The sequence below is a fragment of the Amphiura filiformis genome, chromosome 20 (genome assembly GCF_039555335.1).
Source record: "Amphiura filiformis chromosome 20, Afil_fr2py, whole genome shotgun sequence".
In the NCBI taxonomy this organism is placed as follows: Eukaryota; Metazoa; Echinodermata; class Ophiuroidea; order Amphilepidida; family Amphiuridae; genus Amphiura; species Amphiura filiformis.
Genome location: NC_092647.1, coordinates 18954015 through 18969300, shown reverse-complemented (window position 1 = coordinate 18969300; position 15286 = coordinate 18954015). Strand labels below are relative to the sequence as shown.

Below are 15286 nucleotides of genomic sequence, written 5' to 3'. Positions count from 1 at the left end.
TTTAATGATTTCTTTTCTTTTTAATACGTTTAGATGATATATCAGAAAATTTGGCTGCAATTTTCTGAATCTGTAGATCAATGTTCATTCTTAAAGAATGGAGTTGTTGGAATTGCTCAGGTCATGTGTGTAAATGTTCTAAGTCATCCAGTAGTTGTAAACAGAATTTTGGAAATAACTCTGACCCACTGGACTGGTCATGCTAGGGCTGTGCAATAATGAGCCCTGGGGGAGGGTAAAAAATTCATGGCGGGCCGAGAGGGGGGCCAAGCGATTTTTGGTGAGTCGTTCGAAAATTTATTGCACAGCCGCTTATTGAACAACCATCACTTAACAAGAAAGAAGGATTCCGCTTTAACTTATCTTGTGCATGGGATGGGCCATCTAGACGATACCTAGCCATCTCCAGCGGAACAGTTGCCTGATGAAGTCTAGTGGTTCCAGATGCAACATAGCCAAGTTGCAAGAAGTAAGTTCCAGTATTAGATTTATTTCCAACATTCTGCTCCGATGTTTCAGAGTTCATATATATGATGATACAATGCTAAGCTAAACTGTATTATTCTTTGGTTCACCTCGAGTTCGGTAGTGACGACAATGCCTTTTTGCTAGCATGCCGACACTGGCCAGCTTCAAAAAGCTTTTAAAAACCCATCTTTTTCCAATTTGATCCATTTCTTGTCATTGCTATTTCTTTCTTATTGTAATGCGCCTAGAGCTAAAATTGTATAGGCGCAATATAAATCGATGTATGTATGTATGTATATGACACTATTACCAGCAAAGTGTAACATTTTATAATAAAACCAATTTTAAAGTCATAATGTACGATCTTATAATATGAAATAGGTTAATATTTTTCAAACCAGATTTTTTTGGCATAACATGACTGCATTACACTATTAACAATTCTCAAATTACTTACGAAGCTTTGTAACGTCTAGTGAAATGGACCCCTAGACCCTCACTCTTTGATAATTTTCCCCCCTTTGAACACCTTTTAGATTAGAATTAGTTTCAAGATTAGAGTTAGTTTCAAGATTAGAGTTAGTTTCAAGATTAGAGTTAGTTTCAAGATTAGAGTTAGTTTCAAGATTAGAGTTAGTTTCAAGATTAGAGTTAGTTTCAAGATTAGAATTAGTTTCAAGATTAGAGTTAGTTTCAAGATTAGAGTTAGTTTCAAGATTAGAGTTACTTTCAAGATTAGAGTTACTTTCAAGATTAGAGTTACTTTCAAGATTAGAGTTACTTTCAAGATTAGAGTTACTTTCAAGATTAGAGTTACTTTCAAGATTAGAGTTACTTTCAAGATTAGAGTTACTTTCAAGATTAGAGTTAGTTTCAAGATTAGAGTTAGTTTCAAGATTAGAGTTAGTTTCAAGATTAGAGTTAGTTTCAAGATTAGAAATAGTTTCAAGATTAGAATTAGTTTCAAGATTAGAGTTAGTTTCAAGATTAGAGTTAGTTTCAAGATTAGAGTTAGTTTCAAGATTAGAGTTAGTTTCAAGATTAGAGTTAGTTTCAAGATTAGAGTTAGTTTCAAGATTAGAATTAGTTTCAAGATTAGAATTAGTTTCAAGATTAGAGTAAGTTTCAAGATTAGAGTAAGTTTCAAGATTAGAGTTAGTTTCAAGATTAGAGTTAGTTTCAAGATTAGAGTAGTTTCAAGATTAGAGTTAGAGATATGGTTAGTGTTATTATAAAAGATATTTGAAAATGTACGAGTAAGAGCTTAAAATAATAACTTGGTAGATACATCTTGGTTTGGTGCCAGTTGACAGACTCTATTAGATCCTTGTATTTTTTAAGGTTGGTAGCTCTCTTTCTCTAAAAACAACATATTTTGTATGTTTCTGTAGAAATAAACTTTGCATATTGCCTAATTTAGGGAAAAAAAACAGATCTAAAAATGTGTTCTTATTTTGTAAGTTTATAATTTTATTTGAAATCTGTCACCCCCTATGGAAGATGGCTATAGGGGCAAGTTGTTATACCGAAGAACTGTTATTCCGAAAGGTTGTTATTCCGAAGGTATGTTAAAAACTATGTTATGCGAAGGGTCATTACTCAGAATTTAAAATAAAGCTCATTATTTCAAAAGTCCTTCACTCCAAAGGTCAAGACTGTGAAGGCCTGTTAGGTGTTACTCCGAAGGGCCAATACTTCAAATTTTGGTGGTTGTTAGGAATAGCGATCCTTGCCAAAAATTCAGAATAATGACCCTTCAGAATAACAAGCCTTACTGTAAATTCGGAGTAATGACCATTAGAAGTGATGAGCCTTCGGAGTATTGACCCTTCCTTCAGAGTAACAAACCTTCCGCAGAGTACTGAAACTTTGAATGAAAAACCTTGCGGAATAACAAACTGTAACCATGGAGACATGACCTTAATCGTCCACACAGGAGTTGTAAATTTCAAAGAGAGTCGCCGATTGAGGTAATCCGGAAATTAACAGAACAGAAACAAGAACAGAAGGCCACTCCCAACAGATCATGTAATAATAAGGACTCGGTCACCCACCTTTGCACAATATTTTGTGGGACATGAGAGCACATCAGACACACCAAATTGCATTCTGAGTACTGGGAATGTCCCCTTGATATTAAAAATAAACATTTAAAAGTCCTCAAAGTAAACTACAATCAAGGAAAAAAGTCTTGGAACGCTTGCGTGTAAATAACGGAAAACTGTCACCCCCTCTCCCCGTGCAACGTTGAGAAATGCCAATGTCTTCAGCGGTTCCCCAATGTGTTCCAACATTGCTTGATGGGGAGAGGGAAGGGTAAATCATTGTTGTAGATGTCATGTTTCTTCCCAAACACAATATAGGTCATTTCCATGAACATAAGAAATTTTGCACTGAATTTCGACAGAGTGTGCCAAGCGTTCCAAGGACTTTTTTCCTTGATTGTCTCTACCGAATGCAAAATATTTCATCTAAATTTCGCTTTTTGTCTCATAACTCAAAAAGCGGAATGTCGTATGAGCTTCAAATTTTACACGATTTGAGAGTGGATTATATACTTTGCAATCATAATAAAATTGTTCATAACGAATTTGGTTTATTTAGGGAGTGGTCACCGAAAACACCCCATATGCTAAATTACACACGTTTCATAATTATGGCTCTAAAATGTCGTTTTTGTCCATAACTCAAAAACAGAATGTTGTATGAGCTTCATATTGCACACGATTTGAGAGGGGATTATATGCTTTGCAATCATAATAAAATTGTTGATAAAGAATTTGGTTTATTTAGGGAGTGGTCACTTAAAACACCCCATATGCTAAATTACACACTTTTCATAATTATGGCTCTAAACTGCTCTAAAATGTCAATTTTGTCCATAACTCAAAAACAGAATGTTGTATGAGCTTCATATTGCACACGATTAGAGAGTAGATAATATACTTTTGAATCATAATAAAAGTGTTGATAAAAATGTTGAGTTATTTAGGGAGTGGTCACTGACAACACCTCCTATGCTAAATGACACACGTTTTGTAATTATGGCCCTCTTCTGTATGATACTGAGTCAATTTTCGTTTTTGTCTCATAACTCAAAGACACTACAAATGCATTTTTCGTACTATATCACAATGTTTTGCTGCATGTTATCCAAAATGTTTTTTTGAATGTTATTAAAACGTTATGTACCCTTTATGATATAACCTAACGTGTAAAATTAATGTTTTCTCTAAAACTTGTGTTTGCTGAGTATAGGCACATCCGAGCGAATCAGAAAGATTATGATGTAACAATTTGAAACAACTCATTTCTGAATATTATTTATAACAAAATACACCTTGACACCTTGATCTCTCATATGAAATTTGTTAACACTTTACCATTTTGAATTGAAATAAATATATATGCGTATTTCTTTCAATTCAAAATGGTAAAGTGTTAACAAATTTCATATATGAAATCAATGTTTTATTCCTTTTGCATTAAAACATTCTCAATTGGTATAGCAAATGTAAACGAACGTGACGCTTCATGAGATGCGGCCTCAAAAACATAAAATGTCGATTTTGGACCATTTTGTCATTATGGTAAACTGATACACTTTGCCATTTCTACTATACAAGTTTACACTTTCCCGATACCTGACTACTATAAAAGAACACAACTTGTTACTTCGATTTATGTAAATGGCAGCGTGGAGCGGATTAGTCCTCAGACTGATAACCTTTTGACTATTGACCGATGTGGTTCGAGTCCCATTGGTGGTCTTTTTTAAAACTATATTCAATTGGTGTTTTCTTTTTTTCTTTTCTGGTTTTTTTTCTCATCACAAAAGCGTATTTTAATATAAATAATATTCAGAAATGAGTTGTTTATGCGTATTTATTTCAATTCAAATTGGTAAATTTAACTGTTAACAAATTTTATAAATGATGAAACACGCATATATATTTATTTCAATTCAAAATGGTAAAGTGTTAACAAATTTCATATAAGAGATCAAGGTGTCATTCCTTTTGCAATAAAACATTTTCAATTGGTATAGCAAATGTAAATCTAACGTGACGCCTCGTGAGATGCGCCTAAAAACATAAAATGTCGATTTTGGACCATTTTGTCATTATGGTAAAGTGATACATTTTGAAGTTTCTACTATAGGGTGCTTGCATGGAAGATCACAAAGTTCAAACCATCCTAAAGACACGCTCCAGAGGACATGCAAATGCACGGAGTACAATACCAATCACTTGTTTAACTGTTTTTGATCAAAGTAATTCTTTGTATTCCATGCATTAGCATATCTTATGGAGCGTGTCTGGAGGATGATTTGAACTCATGACCTTTCGTGCAGGCACTCTATACAAGTTTACACTTTCCTGATACCTGACTACTATAAAAGAACAAAACTTGTTACTCGATTGCGAAATGGCAGCGTGGCGAAGCGGATTAGTCCTCAGACTGATAACCTTTTGACTATTGACCGATGTGAATGGTTCGAGTCCCAGTGGTGGTCTTTTTTTTAAAAGTATATTCAATTGTGTGTGTTTTTTTCTTGTTTTTTCTCATCGCAAAAGCGTGTCTTAATAGAAATAATATTCAGAAATGAGTTGTTTCAAATTGTTACATCATAATCTTTGTGATTCGCTCAGATATGCCTACACTCAGCATACACAAGTTTTCCAGAAAACATTTATATATGCCTATACTCAGCAAACACAAGTTTTAGACAAAACATTTACATGTTGGGTTATATCATAAAGGGTGCAAAATGTTTGAAGTTTTGATAACATTGAAAATATTTTGGAAACATGCTGCAAAACATTGTGATATTGTAAAAAAAATGTATTTGTAGTGTTTTTGAGTTACGAGACAAAAACGAAATTTGACTACAGTAGAGGGCATAATTACGAAACTTGTGTAATTTAGCATAGGAGGTGTTTTCAGTGACCACTCCCTGAATAACCCAACATTTTTATCAACAATTTTATTATGATTCAAAAGGGTATTATCTACTCTCAAATCTGGTGCAATATGAAACTCATACAACATTCTGTTTTTGAGTTATGGACAAAAACGACATTTTAGAGCATTTTAGAGCCATGATTAAGAAACGTGAGTAATTTAGCATAGGGGTGTTTCCATTGACCACTCCCTAAATAAACCAAATTCTTTATCAACAATTTTATTATGATTACAAAGCATATAATCCACTCTCAAATCGTGTGCAATTTGAAGCTCATACGACATTCCGTTTTTGAGTTATGAGACAAAAACGAAATTTAGATGAAATATTTTGCATTCGGTAGAGACAATCAAGGAAAAAAGTCTTGGAACGCTTGCGTGTAAATAACGGAAAACTGTCACCCCCTCTCCCCGTGCAATGTTGAGAAATGCCAATGTCTTCAGCGGTTCCCCAATGTGTTCCAACATTGCTTGATGGGGAGAGGGAAGGGTAAATCATTGTTGTAGATGTCATGTTTCTTCCCAAACACAATATAGGTCATTTCCATGAACATAAGAAATTTTGCACGGAATTTCGACAGAGTGTGCCAAGCGTTCCAAGGACCTTTTTCCTTGATTGTAGGTAGACTTTATAATATAATCCTAAATGTTGACCTTTTGTATTGAAGTTTCCCAAAAGACTTAAAAATTTTCAGTCTTTTGGGAAATTTCATGTACCTGTATATCTTCAATACAAAAGGTCCAACTTTTCATATAATACATGTAGTCGGGTTTTCATCGCAGCTACGTACACTTTAAGTACACATTAGATTGTAAGGTTTACTTTGAGGACTATGATGTCAAAAATGTAAACTTTTTGTAAATATCATACAATTTGCAAATTTAAAAAAAATTATTTGATATCAGAAGAACATTCATTATATTCAGAATCCAATTTGGTGTATCTCATGTCTCAAAAAAAAAATTGTGCAAAGGTGGGTTAGAGAGCCCTTAAAGTCCCATCAGTGATCCCAGCTAGAGTGTCAAAAAATAATTATAATTTTATATAAATTGTTTAAAAGTGAAGGATCAGTCATTCAAATTGTCATTTGGTATTTTTGAAATCAAAAATTTGGCAAAAAAACAAAGAAAACCGCAGCATGAGCGAAGTTGAAGCCCCATTCAAATACATGTAGCTAATTTATATTAGTGGCTGGACCACTAGCAGCACATCTATGACAATGACAAAGGTACCAAAATTTTGATGATTTTTACAATTGTCCAGATGAGCAAATCACTGAATGGGCCTTTAAGAGCGAGAAAATTCTTAATTCAATATCAACTGCTGTGACAGAGGTGTGTAATCATGTTCTTCATTGGTGTAATTTTGCATAAGAAATATATTGATGGTTTCAATGGGTGCATACATTTCTAGAATCTAATTTTCTTTGCAGAGAAATCAATCTTGAAAATCATTCTTTTCTTCTATTTCCCCACATTTATACAGATATCATAACTCAAGTGGCTTTATGACAACAACCAAGACCAACCAAAGATCATAGGACAATTCAGGATTGACCAACTCTAACTTACAAGTAAGCTCAAGAAACCAAGAAACTTTCTTTGCCATCTTGGAGCAAATCTGCATGAGGTCATCAGATGTGTTGTGTCTTGTCAAGGTAACTAAGTTTCTCTGTCATTGAACAGCGCATCAATGTTTGACAAATTATACATCCATGTGAACTTGGTCCTTGTGTGCGTGATGTGACTTTGCTGCATGTTATCTGTTGCCAGTTTGTTGTGATAACATCTTGCATGTGTTCTTGTTGATGATAAGATGGCAAGAATGGAACAAGACCAGTGTGTAAAGCAAATGGGAGACCCATCCCACTTGTCTCATCTCTCCTCAGGACTTAACCAGTTAAGGCATCAGGCTGCCTTCTGTGATGTCACCATCATTGTTGGTGATGAACGATTTCCTGCTCACAAAGCAGTTCTGAGCTGTGCAAGTGATTACTTCCAAGGAATGTTCACATCAGGGTTTCAAGAGAGCATAATGAATGAGATAACTGTTCCTGGAACTGAAGAAAGCTTTGCCCAAATCTTGGACTTTGCTTATACAGGATACTTTACTCTCTCATTGAGAAATGTTGTGGATATTCTCAAAATGGCCTGTTACATGGTTTTTACTGAAGCAGTAGAATTATGTGCCAAGTATTTGAGAGATATCAAACATAAGTTCACTATTGAAGACTGTTATGAGATATGGTCAATTGCAAGAAATCACACCAGTCTGTCAGAAATTGCACAAATTATTCCGAACTTTCTGAAGTGTGTTAAATCAAAGGTATTTCTTGAGAATTCCACCGCATAAGCATCATGATGGAGATCTTAAGCAATGAAGAAATAGAGACAGACACCACGACAGAGGAACAGATTCTGCAAGGAACAGTGATGTGGCTGAAGTATGATTGGGAGCAGCGTAAAGTTCATGCAGTTGATCTCCTGAAGAAGTTACGTCTTGGCTTGGTGCCAGTTGACAGACTCAAACCGCTCCTTGGTGATGAGTTACTAGCAATACTGGAATGCAAAGAAATGGTGGAGGAGGTTGTCAAGTTGAGTGTTACCAAGGATACTGCTTCACCGCCATTGATCCGAAGTCACCGTGATTTGTTTGCGACTAGAAACACTATTACTGCTAAATTGCACATAGATCATGAAGCTAGTTCTATCAAAATAAAATGCAGTACTAATACATCATGTTATGAGCTGACTAAATTTGCTGATATACCTGAGAAATGTCCATATTTGGAATCAGAAGAAGAGTCAAGTGGTATTGAAATAATTGTTTCTGATACAGGTCATTTATATGCGGCAGGTGGCAATAATACTGTTTATTTTGATGACAAGGAACCTGAAATGGCAGCAAAGTATCAAAAATGGCTTTCTAAAAACAATTTCTTCAGATACGATTCGGAGAAGAATGAATGGATTGTTCTTCCTCCAATGCCTGTAGTCCTTCTCTTCCCCAGGATGTATCAATTTGATGAGAGTATATATCTATTTGGTACAGCTGAAAATGAATTATTCCAAACTAAGAACATGATTGAAAGGTATAGTATAGTCAGGAAAACATGGGAAATTATGGAAGATGACCTATACCTTCACCCAGCCTTAACTATATTTATGCAAAAAAGGTATATATTGCTCATGGGTAATGCAATTGTTGAAGGCCCCAATCAACATGGTGGTGATGGTGGATTTGGAGTTTTCAAAGTGCATGGCACTTTATAGACCAGCCACAAATGAATTGTTAGAAGTTTCTGTTGATAAAAGTTTAGATAGATATTCATATTTTGACGTTTATAAGGGTATTCGCTATCTTGTCACTGAAGGAAGAAACCAAGAGCCAGACCAAATAAACAGATGTATATGTGACTTTGACAGTGATAGTCCCACAATTGTCAGTGCAGAGGAAGTGACAGGTGAACTTTATGAAAGTATTCAAGAACTAAAAGAAGACTTGAATTCAGAAGTGTTTACATTTGACAAACGCAACCTTGGGATGATGAAAGTACCATGCAAGTGTGCATCTCATGTAAAGGATAAGTCAACAATGCAGGAGTAGATTGTGTGGTATCTTGAGATCAACTTTGAACTGGACACCAAAATGTACGTTATTGTAAGGTTGGTGCCTGTTTAAAAAAGAATTTCTGTACAATAAATTTGAAAGATTTGCAGAAATGTAGAAGTTGAAGAATTAACATGGAGAATACGGTTGGCATCATAGTGTGGGAAATGCATGATGGTTCAAAATAAGGGATGCCTAATTTTGACAGGTGTTTTTCCGTCAGTCCATGTCAAATCAACCAATTTTCTGAAAAGTTCCCAGGTGACCCTCTCAGATTTTGATGAAATTCCATCAGAATATTCTTTTGTGGCCACAATGAACCCATACAAAAATTTGGCTTCATATAGGCCATGTCGTTTTTGAGAAATGGCCTTTTGAAGTTTGGCCCGGACCCCCCTTTTTGGCGCTCACGAGTGTCATTGGTGATTTTTACCAACTTTGGTGGCTCATAACTTGTTCTGAACAGATATAAAGCTGCAATCTTGGATTCTAGCTAACCTTATGTCATATTTTCAGAATCTGGCTCTAAATTTCAGATATCTGCTTTCCTTTTTAAGTTATGAGCACCCAAAGTTGGTCATTTATTCAACCGCAAGTGTGATTTTGTCATTTTGGGGGTCCCCTGGTGTCAAAAATATGTGGTCATATGACTCAAATGTCATAGATACATTGTCTATAGGTACATATCTAAGCCCACAAGCAAGTTTGAGCAAATCAAACCATTAATGGAGGAATGGGCGGTATCCGAAGTTGGGTTCGGGTAAAAATTTGCTGGAGCCCCCCCCCCCCCTCTTTCTGACCAATGGTTGACCATGTTGACAGTTGAAACATGAATTGAAATTTGAGTCATATGACCACATATTTTTGGCACCAGGGGACCCCCAAAATGACAAAATCACACTTGCGGTTGAATAAATGACCAACTTTGAGTGCTCATAACTTTAAATGGAAAGCAGATATCTGAAATTTAGAGCCAGATTCTAAAAATATGACATAAGGTTAGCTAGAATGCAACATTGCAGCTTTATATCTGTTCAGAACAAGAAGTTATAAGCTACCCAAGTTGGTAAAAATCACCAACGACACTCGCGAGTGCCAAAAAGGGGGGTACTGGGCCAAACTTCAAAGGGCCATTTCTCAAAAACGACATGGCCTATGAGGCCAATTTTTTGCATGGGTTCATAATGGCCACAAAAGATTATTCTGATGGAATTTCATCAAAATCTGAGAGGGTCACCTGGGGACCCCTGGTTGATTTGATATGGACTTACCCATGTTTCTTTTATCTAAATACTATCAAAGTGTGTAATTTAAAGAATAAGTGGTGAGTTAGGTTAAAGACTAGGCTTTTTAAGCTTTCAGTTTTGGATTCTTTATTGTTCAACCGTTCACGGCGAATGAGCCGTAAATTCCTCCCCCGGTCAATTTTATTTTATTTCGTGTTTAAAAAATATACATCATAAGCTTTAAAATGGTATATCATTTGACTTCAAACGATATCCAGAAGCGGGGTTATGGTTTGTTTAAGTTTGCTCCTTCAACAAAATTATAGCTTTTTTCGTTTCTACATGTGTCTCTTTTTCCACATTGCTGGCAATAAATATCAAACAGTCATAATTGGCGGTCATATCAAATCATCCCCAACTCTATATATCTGATGCAAACCGATGCAAACCCCGGGTATTCCCCGGCCCAAGTTCCCGGCCCTGAGCATCATAGGCTTGGATCTTAATATGGTTTTAATATTATTGCGGCAATCTTGTCATGCGGGCTCAAATTTCGACTGCCGAGCTCTGGACATGCTGGGTGGATTCAAAGGCTTCAAAATGTAGGTCTACATGTGTGTCCCATTGCAAATCGTCAGTTACTCACCATGTTGCGGAACATCTAAAAACGATAAACGAAATTAGGTTACGTAGATTCTCGTCAATAGCGCAGAGCAGCATAATTATTTCCTCTCCTTCTTATATTAGGTTTAGGCCTATATACTTGCTCAACTGTTTGAGTATCAATGCACAGGCTTCAACGTGCACAGTTTACCTATAGGCATGGAATCTAAAAATTTGATATAGGCCTACCCCTTTTGGTTTGGAATAGATCAAAGTACATCTGATGTCTACGTTTGGAAATCGCAATGTCTCTAGTAATTATTGTTAAACGCTCCAACATGAAAATGTAATATAGTTCTCTTTCTGAACAAGTTCAGATGAGACAATAGAGGATAAAGAATTTAAAATGGGTATTAATCATGCTTTTCCAGTTATATAACATATGTTCACACATTTTTGATACATTACTAGAATTGGGTCAGATTGTGTGTTACAAAGATGTTGTATCTAGAATAAGCGGAATAACCCATGATACAGCTGCTGCATGAACCTACAAATATTTCTGCCCCCACTTCCCCAATGCAATGTTGGATAAAGCCAAGTTGTCAACATTGAAGGATGAGGAAGGGTGAGAATATACTGATGGGCCGGGAGTCTGTGCTCCACATTATGTTGCATGCATGTTTTACTCGCCTCTCTAATTTTGATAGGACATGTATTTCAATCAGTAAGTACAAGTGTGCCAACTAGTTTATTCCAGGATTGTAGATTGTTCTCATCATAATTTGGAACATTCAATTATTTGGAACATTCAACATTTCAGTATTCCACTTCAGTCACATTCAATTTATATTGTTTACATTGCATCTATATGTACATTTATGTTTTGCTTGTGGAACTTGTAAATTAGGGGAGAGAACATGGACAATTCCAACTTCATTACTTCTAAAGTAGTAACCAATATACAAGAGGTGTTATTGTAGCTGAAAAATCTAATGCCTGTCAAATATTCAGGTTGACTGGTTATGGGTTGGTTGGTTGTCCTTTATAACAGTGTTACATTTTGGAACCAGACAGAATAATTCCTGAAACTCTTCATTCTCTCTTACTCACAATTCTGCAGATACCATAACTCAAGTCAACACTGAACAACTAGCAACCACAATTCAGAAGACAAGTCAGCATTAGCCAAGCTACCTTATGTGGATAATTTTAAACTACAAAATTGGAACAATCATACCAGTAAGCGCAGAAAACCAATAAACTTTGTGTTACACCAGACTTTTTACCAATGAACAGAAGTGCATAAGGTTTTGTGCATGTGGTGTGTTTTCTTGTCAAGGTAACCACATAATGAGCCTATGTTTATGCTACACATTCAGCATATGAACCTAGTTTGTTTATGTGGCTTTCATTTGTATATTAAGTTTCACCAGTTCATTTTGATTTCATAACATCTTGCATGCATTATTGTTGATGATAAGATATGGCAAGAATGGAACAAGAGCAGTGTTTAAAACAAATGGGAGACCCATCCCACTTGTCTCATCTCTCCTCAGGACTTAACCAGTTAAGACATCAGGCTGCCTTCTGTGATGTCACCATCATTGTTGGAGATCAAAGATTTCCTGCTCACAAAGCAGTTCTAAGCTGTGCAAGTGACTACTTTCAAGGAATGTTCACATCTGGGTTTCAAGAGAGTACAATGAGTGAAATAACTGTTCCTGGAACTGAAGAAAGCTTTGCCCAAATCTTGGACTTTGCTTATACAGGACATTTTACTCTATCATTAAGAACAGTTGTGGGCATTCTTAAAATGGCCTGTTACATGGTTATGACCAAAACTGTAGAGTTGTGTGCCGAGTACCTTAAAGATGTCAAAGATAAGCTTACAATTGAAGACTGTTTTGAGATCTGGTTGATTGCTAGCAATCATAAAAGTCTTTCAAATGTTGCACAAATATACAGAAGCCATGTTATCCAGAACATGGTTAAATGTGTTAAGTCAAAGGTATTTCTGGAGAATTCCTCTGTAAGTGTCATGATGGAGATCTTAAGCGATGAAGAAATAGAGACAGACACCACAACAGAGGAACAGATCCTACAAGGAACAGTGATGTGGCTGAAGTATGATTGGGAGCAGCGCAAGGTCCATGCTGTTGATCTCCTGAAGAAGATACGTCTTGGTTTGGTGCCAGTTGACAGACTCCAGGAGATTCTTGGTGATGAGATAATGGCCATACCAGAGTGTAAAGAAATGGCGGAGGAGGTTGTCAAGTTGAGCGTTACCAAGGATACTGCTTTATTGCCATTAATCAAAAGTCACCCAGATTTGTTTGCTACTAGAAACAATATAACTGCCAAGTTGCGTGTCATACATGGAGATGATGAGTCACAAGCCTTAATTCCTTTGAAATGCCGTACTGAAGCTGCATGTTTTAGGCTCACTAAATTTTCTGACATTCCTTGTCCTTATGAAGCAACCACAGAAGAATATGGAAGTGGTATTAACCTATTTGTTCCCGATTCAGGTCATTTATATGCTGCAGGTGGTTGTGTCTGGTTTGAAGATGATGATCCTGAAAAAGAAGAGCTCTATGAAACATGGCTTTCTGAAAACAATTTCTTCAGATACGATTCTGTGAAGAACGAATGGATTGTGCTTTCGCCAATGCCCGTAGTTTTGTATTTCCCCTTGATGTTTCAATTTGACGAGTACATATATCTACTTGGTGTAGGTGGACCAGAGCAAGTAATTGAAAGATATTGTATATCCAGCAAAACATGGGAAATTGTTGAAGATGACCTATACCTGCACCCTTTCCCGCCAATAAACTGTGTGCAAAAACATAATATAATGGTTGTGGGTATTGCATATGTTGAGGGCCCCAACCAGCAAGGTGGTGATGGTGGAATTGAGGTTTTCAAAACAGCACTGTATAGACCAGCTACAAATGAATTGTTGGAAGTTTCTGTCGATAGAGACATGGGTAGAGATTCACATTTTGAAATGCATAATAGTGTCTGCTATCTTGTCACTAAAGGAGGAAACCATGAACCAGACGAAATATACAGATGTATATGTGACTTGGATAGTGATAGTCCCACAATTATCATCGCAGAGGAAGTGACAGATGAACAGTATGAAACTATCCAAGAACTGAGAGAAGACATGAATTCAGTAGAGTTTACATTTGACAAACGCAACCTTGGGATGATTGAAATGCCATGCGAGTGTGCATCTCATGTGAAGGATAAGTCAACAATGCAGGAGTACATGTAGATTGTGTGGTATCTTAAACTAAAGCAGAGTTTGTATTCAATTTTGCAGCCTGGTTGATGTTGCATGAAGATCACGCTTTATTCCACATTGAAAAATGTTTTCCCACAACACTTCTTGAGATCAGGGCTCAAATTTAGCAAAACCCACCCTGTAAATATAATACCTTGGGCATGCAGTAAATGCTGGTGTAAAGTAAGTAGTGGACAAGTTGTAAAATACTCACAGAATTAAAACCAGAGAACCTGGACTCCCTATACACTACATGCAGTAGCGCCATCAGCTATGAAGGGGTGTATTTGGATCCTTGCCAACGGTGCACAGAAACAAATGAAAACAATACTGCATCATCTGAATAAGCGCAATAGGTACTGCATGCACTGTGCAGGGCACATCAAGTGCATCTCTCAAATGCATCTATAGTAAGCGATCTCGTGCTCACATGACAACAAGCGATTTCCAAGCGAACCCGAATATCCCCAATTTTTGCTCCATGCGGGTATCAAAATGGTGATTTTGGTGGTTTTAATTCTGTGAAAATATTCAATTGAATACCTGAGTGGAAGAAGGGCCCAACTCCATCAAAACTGTTTTTGAGATATTAAGAAAAAACTTAATATTTGGAAAAGTTTTATAGACAGAATGTTTTCATCTTCAGGGGACCTCCAATACATGAACATACAGTATTACATTCGAAATCATATAATTATGATGTTTCCATGGCAACGGTACAGGTCTTAATGCAAGCTGGAGTTGGGCCCTTCTTCCACTAAATATACTACAAGTGCCAGTTTCGAAAGCAGATGTGTTATAAATAGGTACAGAAATTTGGAAATTATCCATTAATTGCACAAGTAGAAGCATGTAATATATGTTAGCAAGAAAGTTTATTGTAGTAAAAAGCAAATTACATGGATGAACAAAATTCCTCTTGAACCCAATATTTGTGGAAGAAGGGCCCAACTCCATGGAGTTGGGCCTTTCTTCCATGAAAACCAGGATTTGGTGTTAGTGGAAGTCTATTTAGAGAGAGGATTTTGGCTCATCTTTCACACACAATGAAGAACAGTCTGCTGGCAATAAAATGCTGGGTCTAACTCATTTTTGTAAAAAATTAGAGTTGAGCCCTTCTTC

The 15286-nt window shown here is 36.3% G+C and overlaps 2 protein-coding genes across 2 annotated transcripts in view; both read left to right on the top strand.

The window, feature by feature from the left end:
• Window positions 1-12211, top strand: part of LOC140142662 (kelch-like protein 26) — a 61241-nt gene extending 49030 nt beyond the window's left edge. Inside the window, exons 6-7 of the transcript XR_011857552.1 lie at window positions 6920-7091; window positions 11996-12211. The gene's annotated coding sequence lies outside the window, so the exon portion shown is untranslated. The remainder of the gene's footprint in view (window positions 1-6919; window positions 7092-11995) is intronic.
• Window positions 12212-12358: 147 nt separating this feature from the next.
• Window positions 12359-14155, top strand: LOC140142183 (kelch repeat and BTB domain-containing protein 2-like). The gene has a single exon (XM_072164149.1). It carries the CDS (start codon window positions 12359-12361, stop codon window positions 14153-14155), a length of 1797 nt encoding a protein of 598 aa, XP_072020250.1.
• The last annotated feature ends 1131 nt before the right edge of the window (window positions 14156-15286 follow it).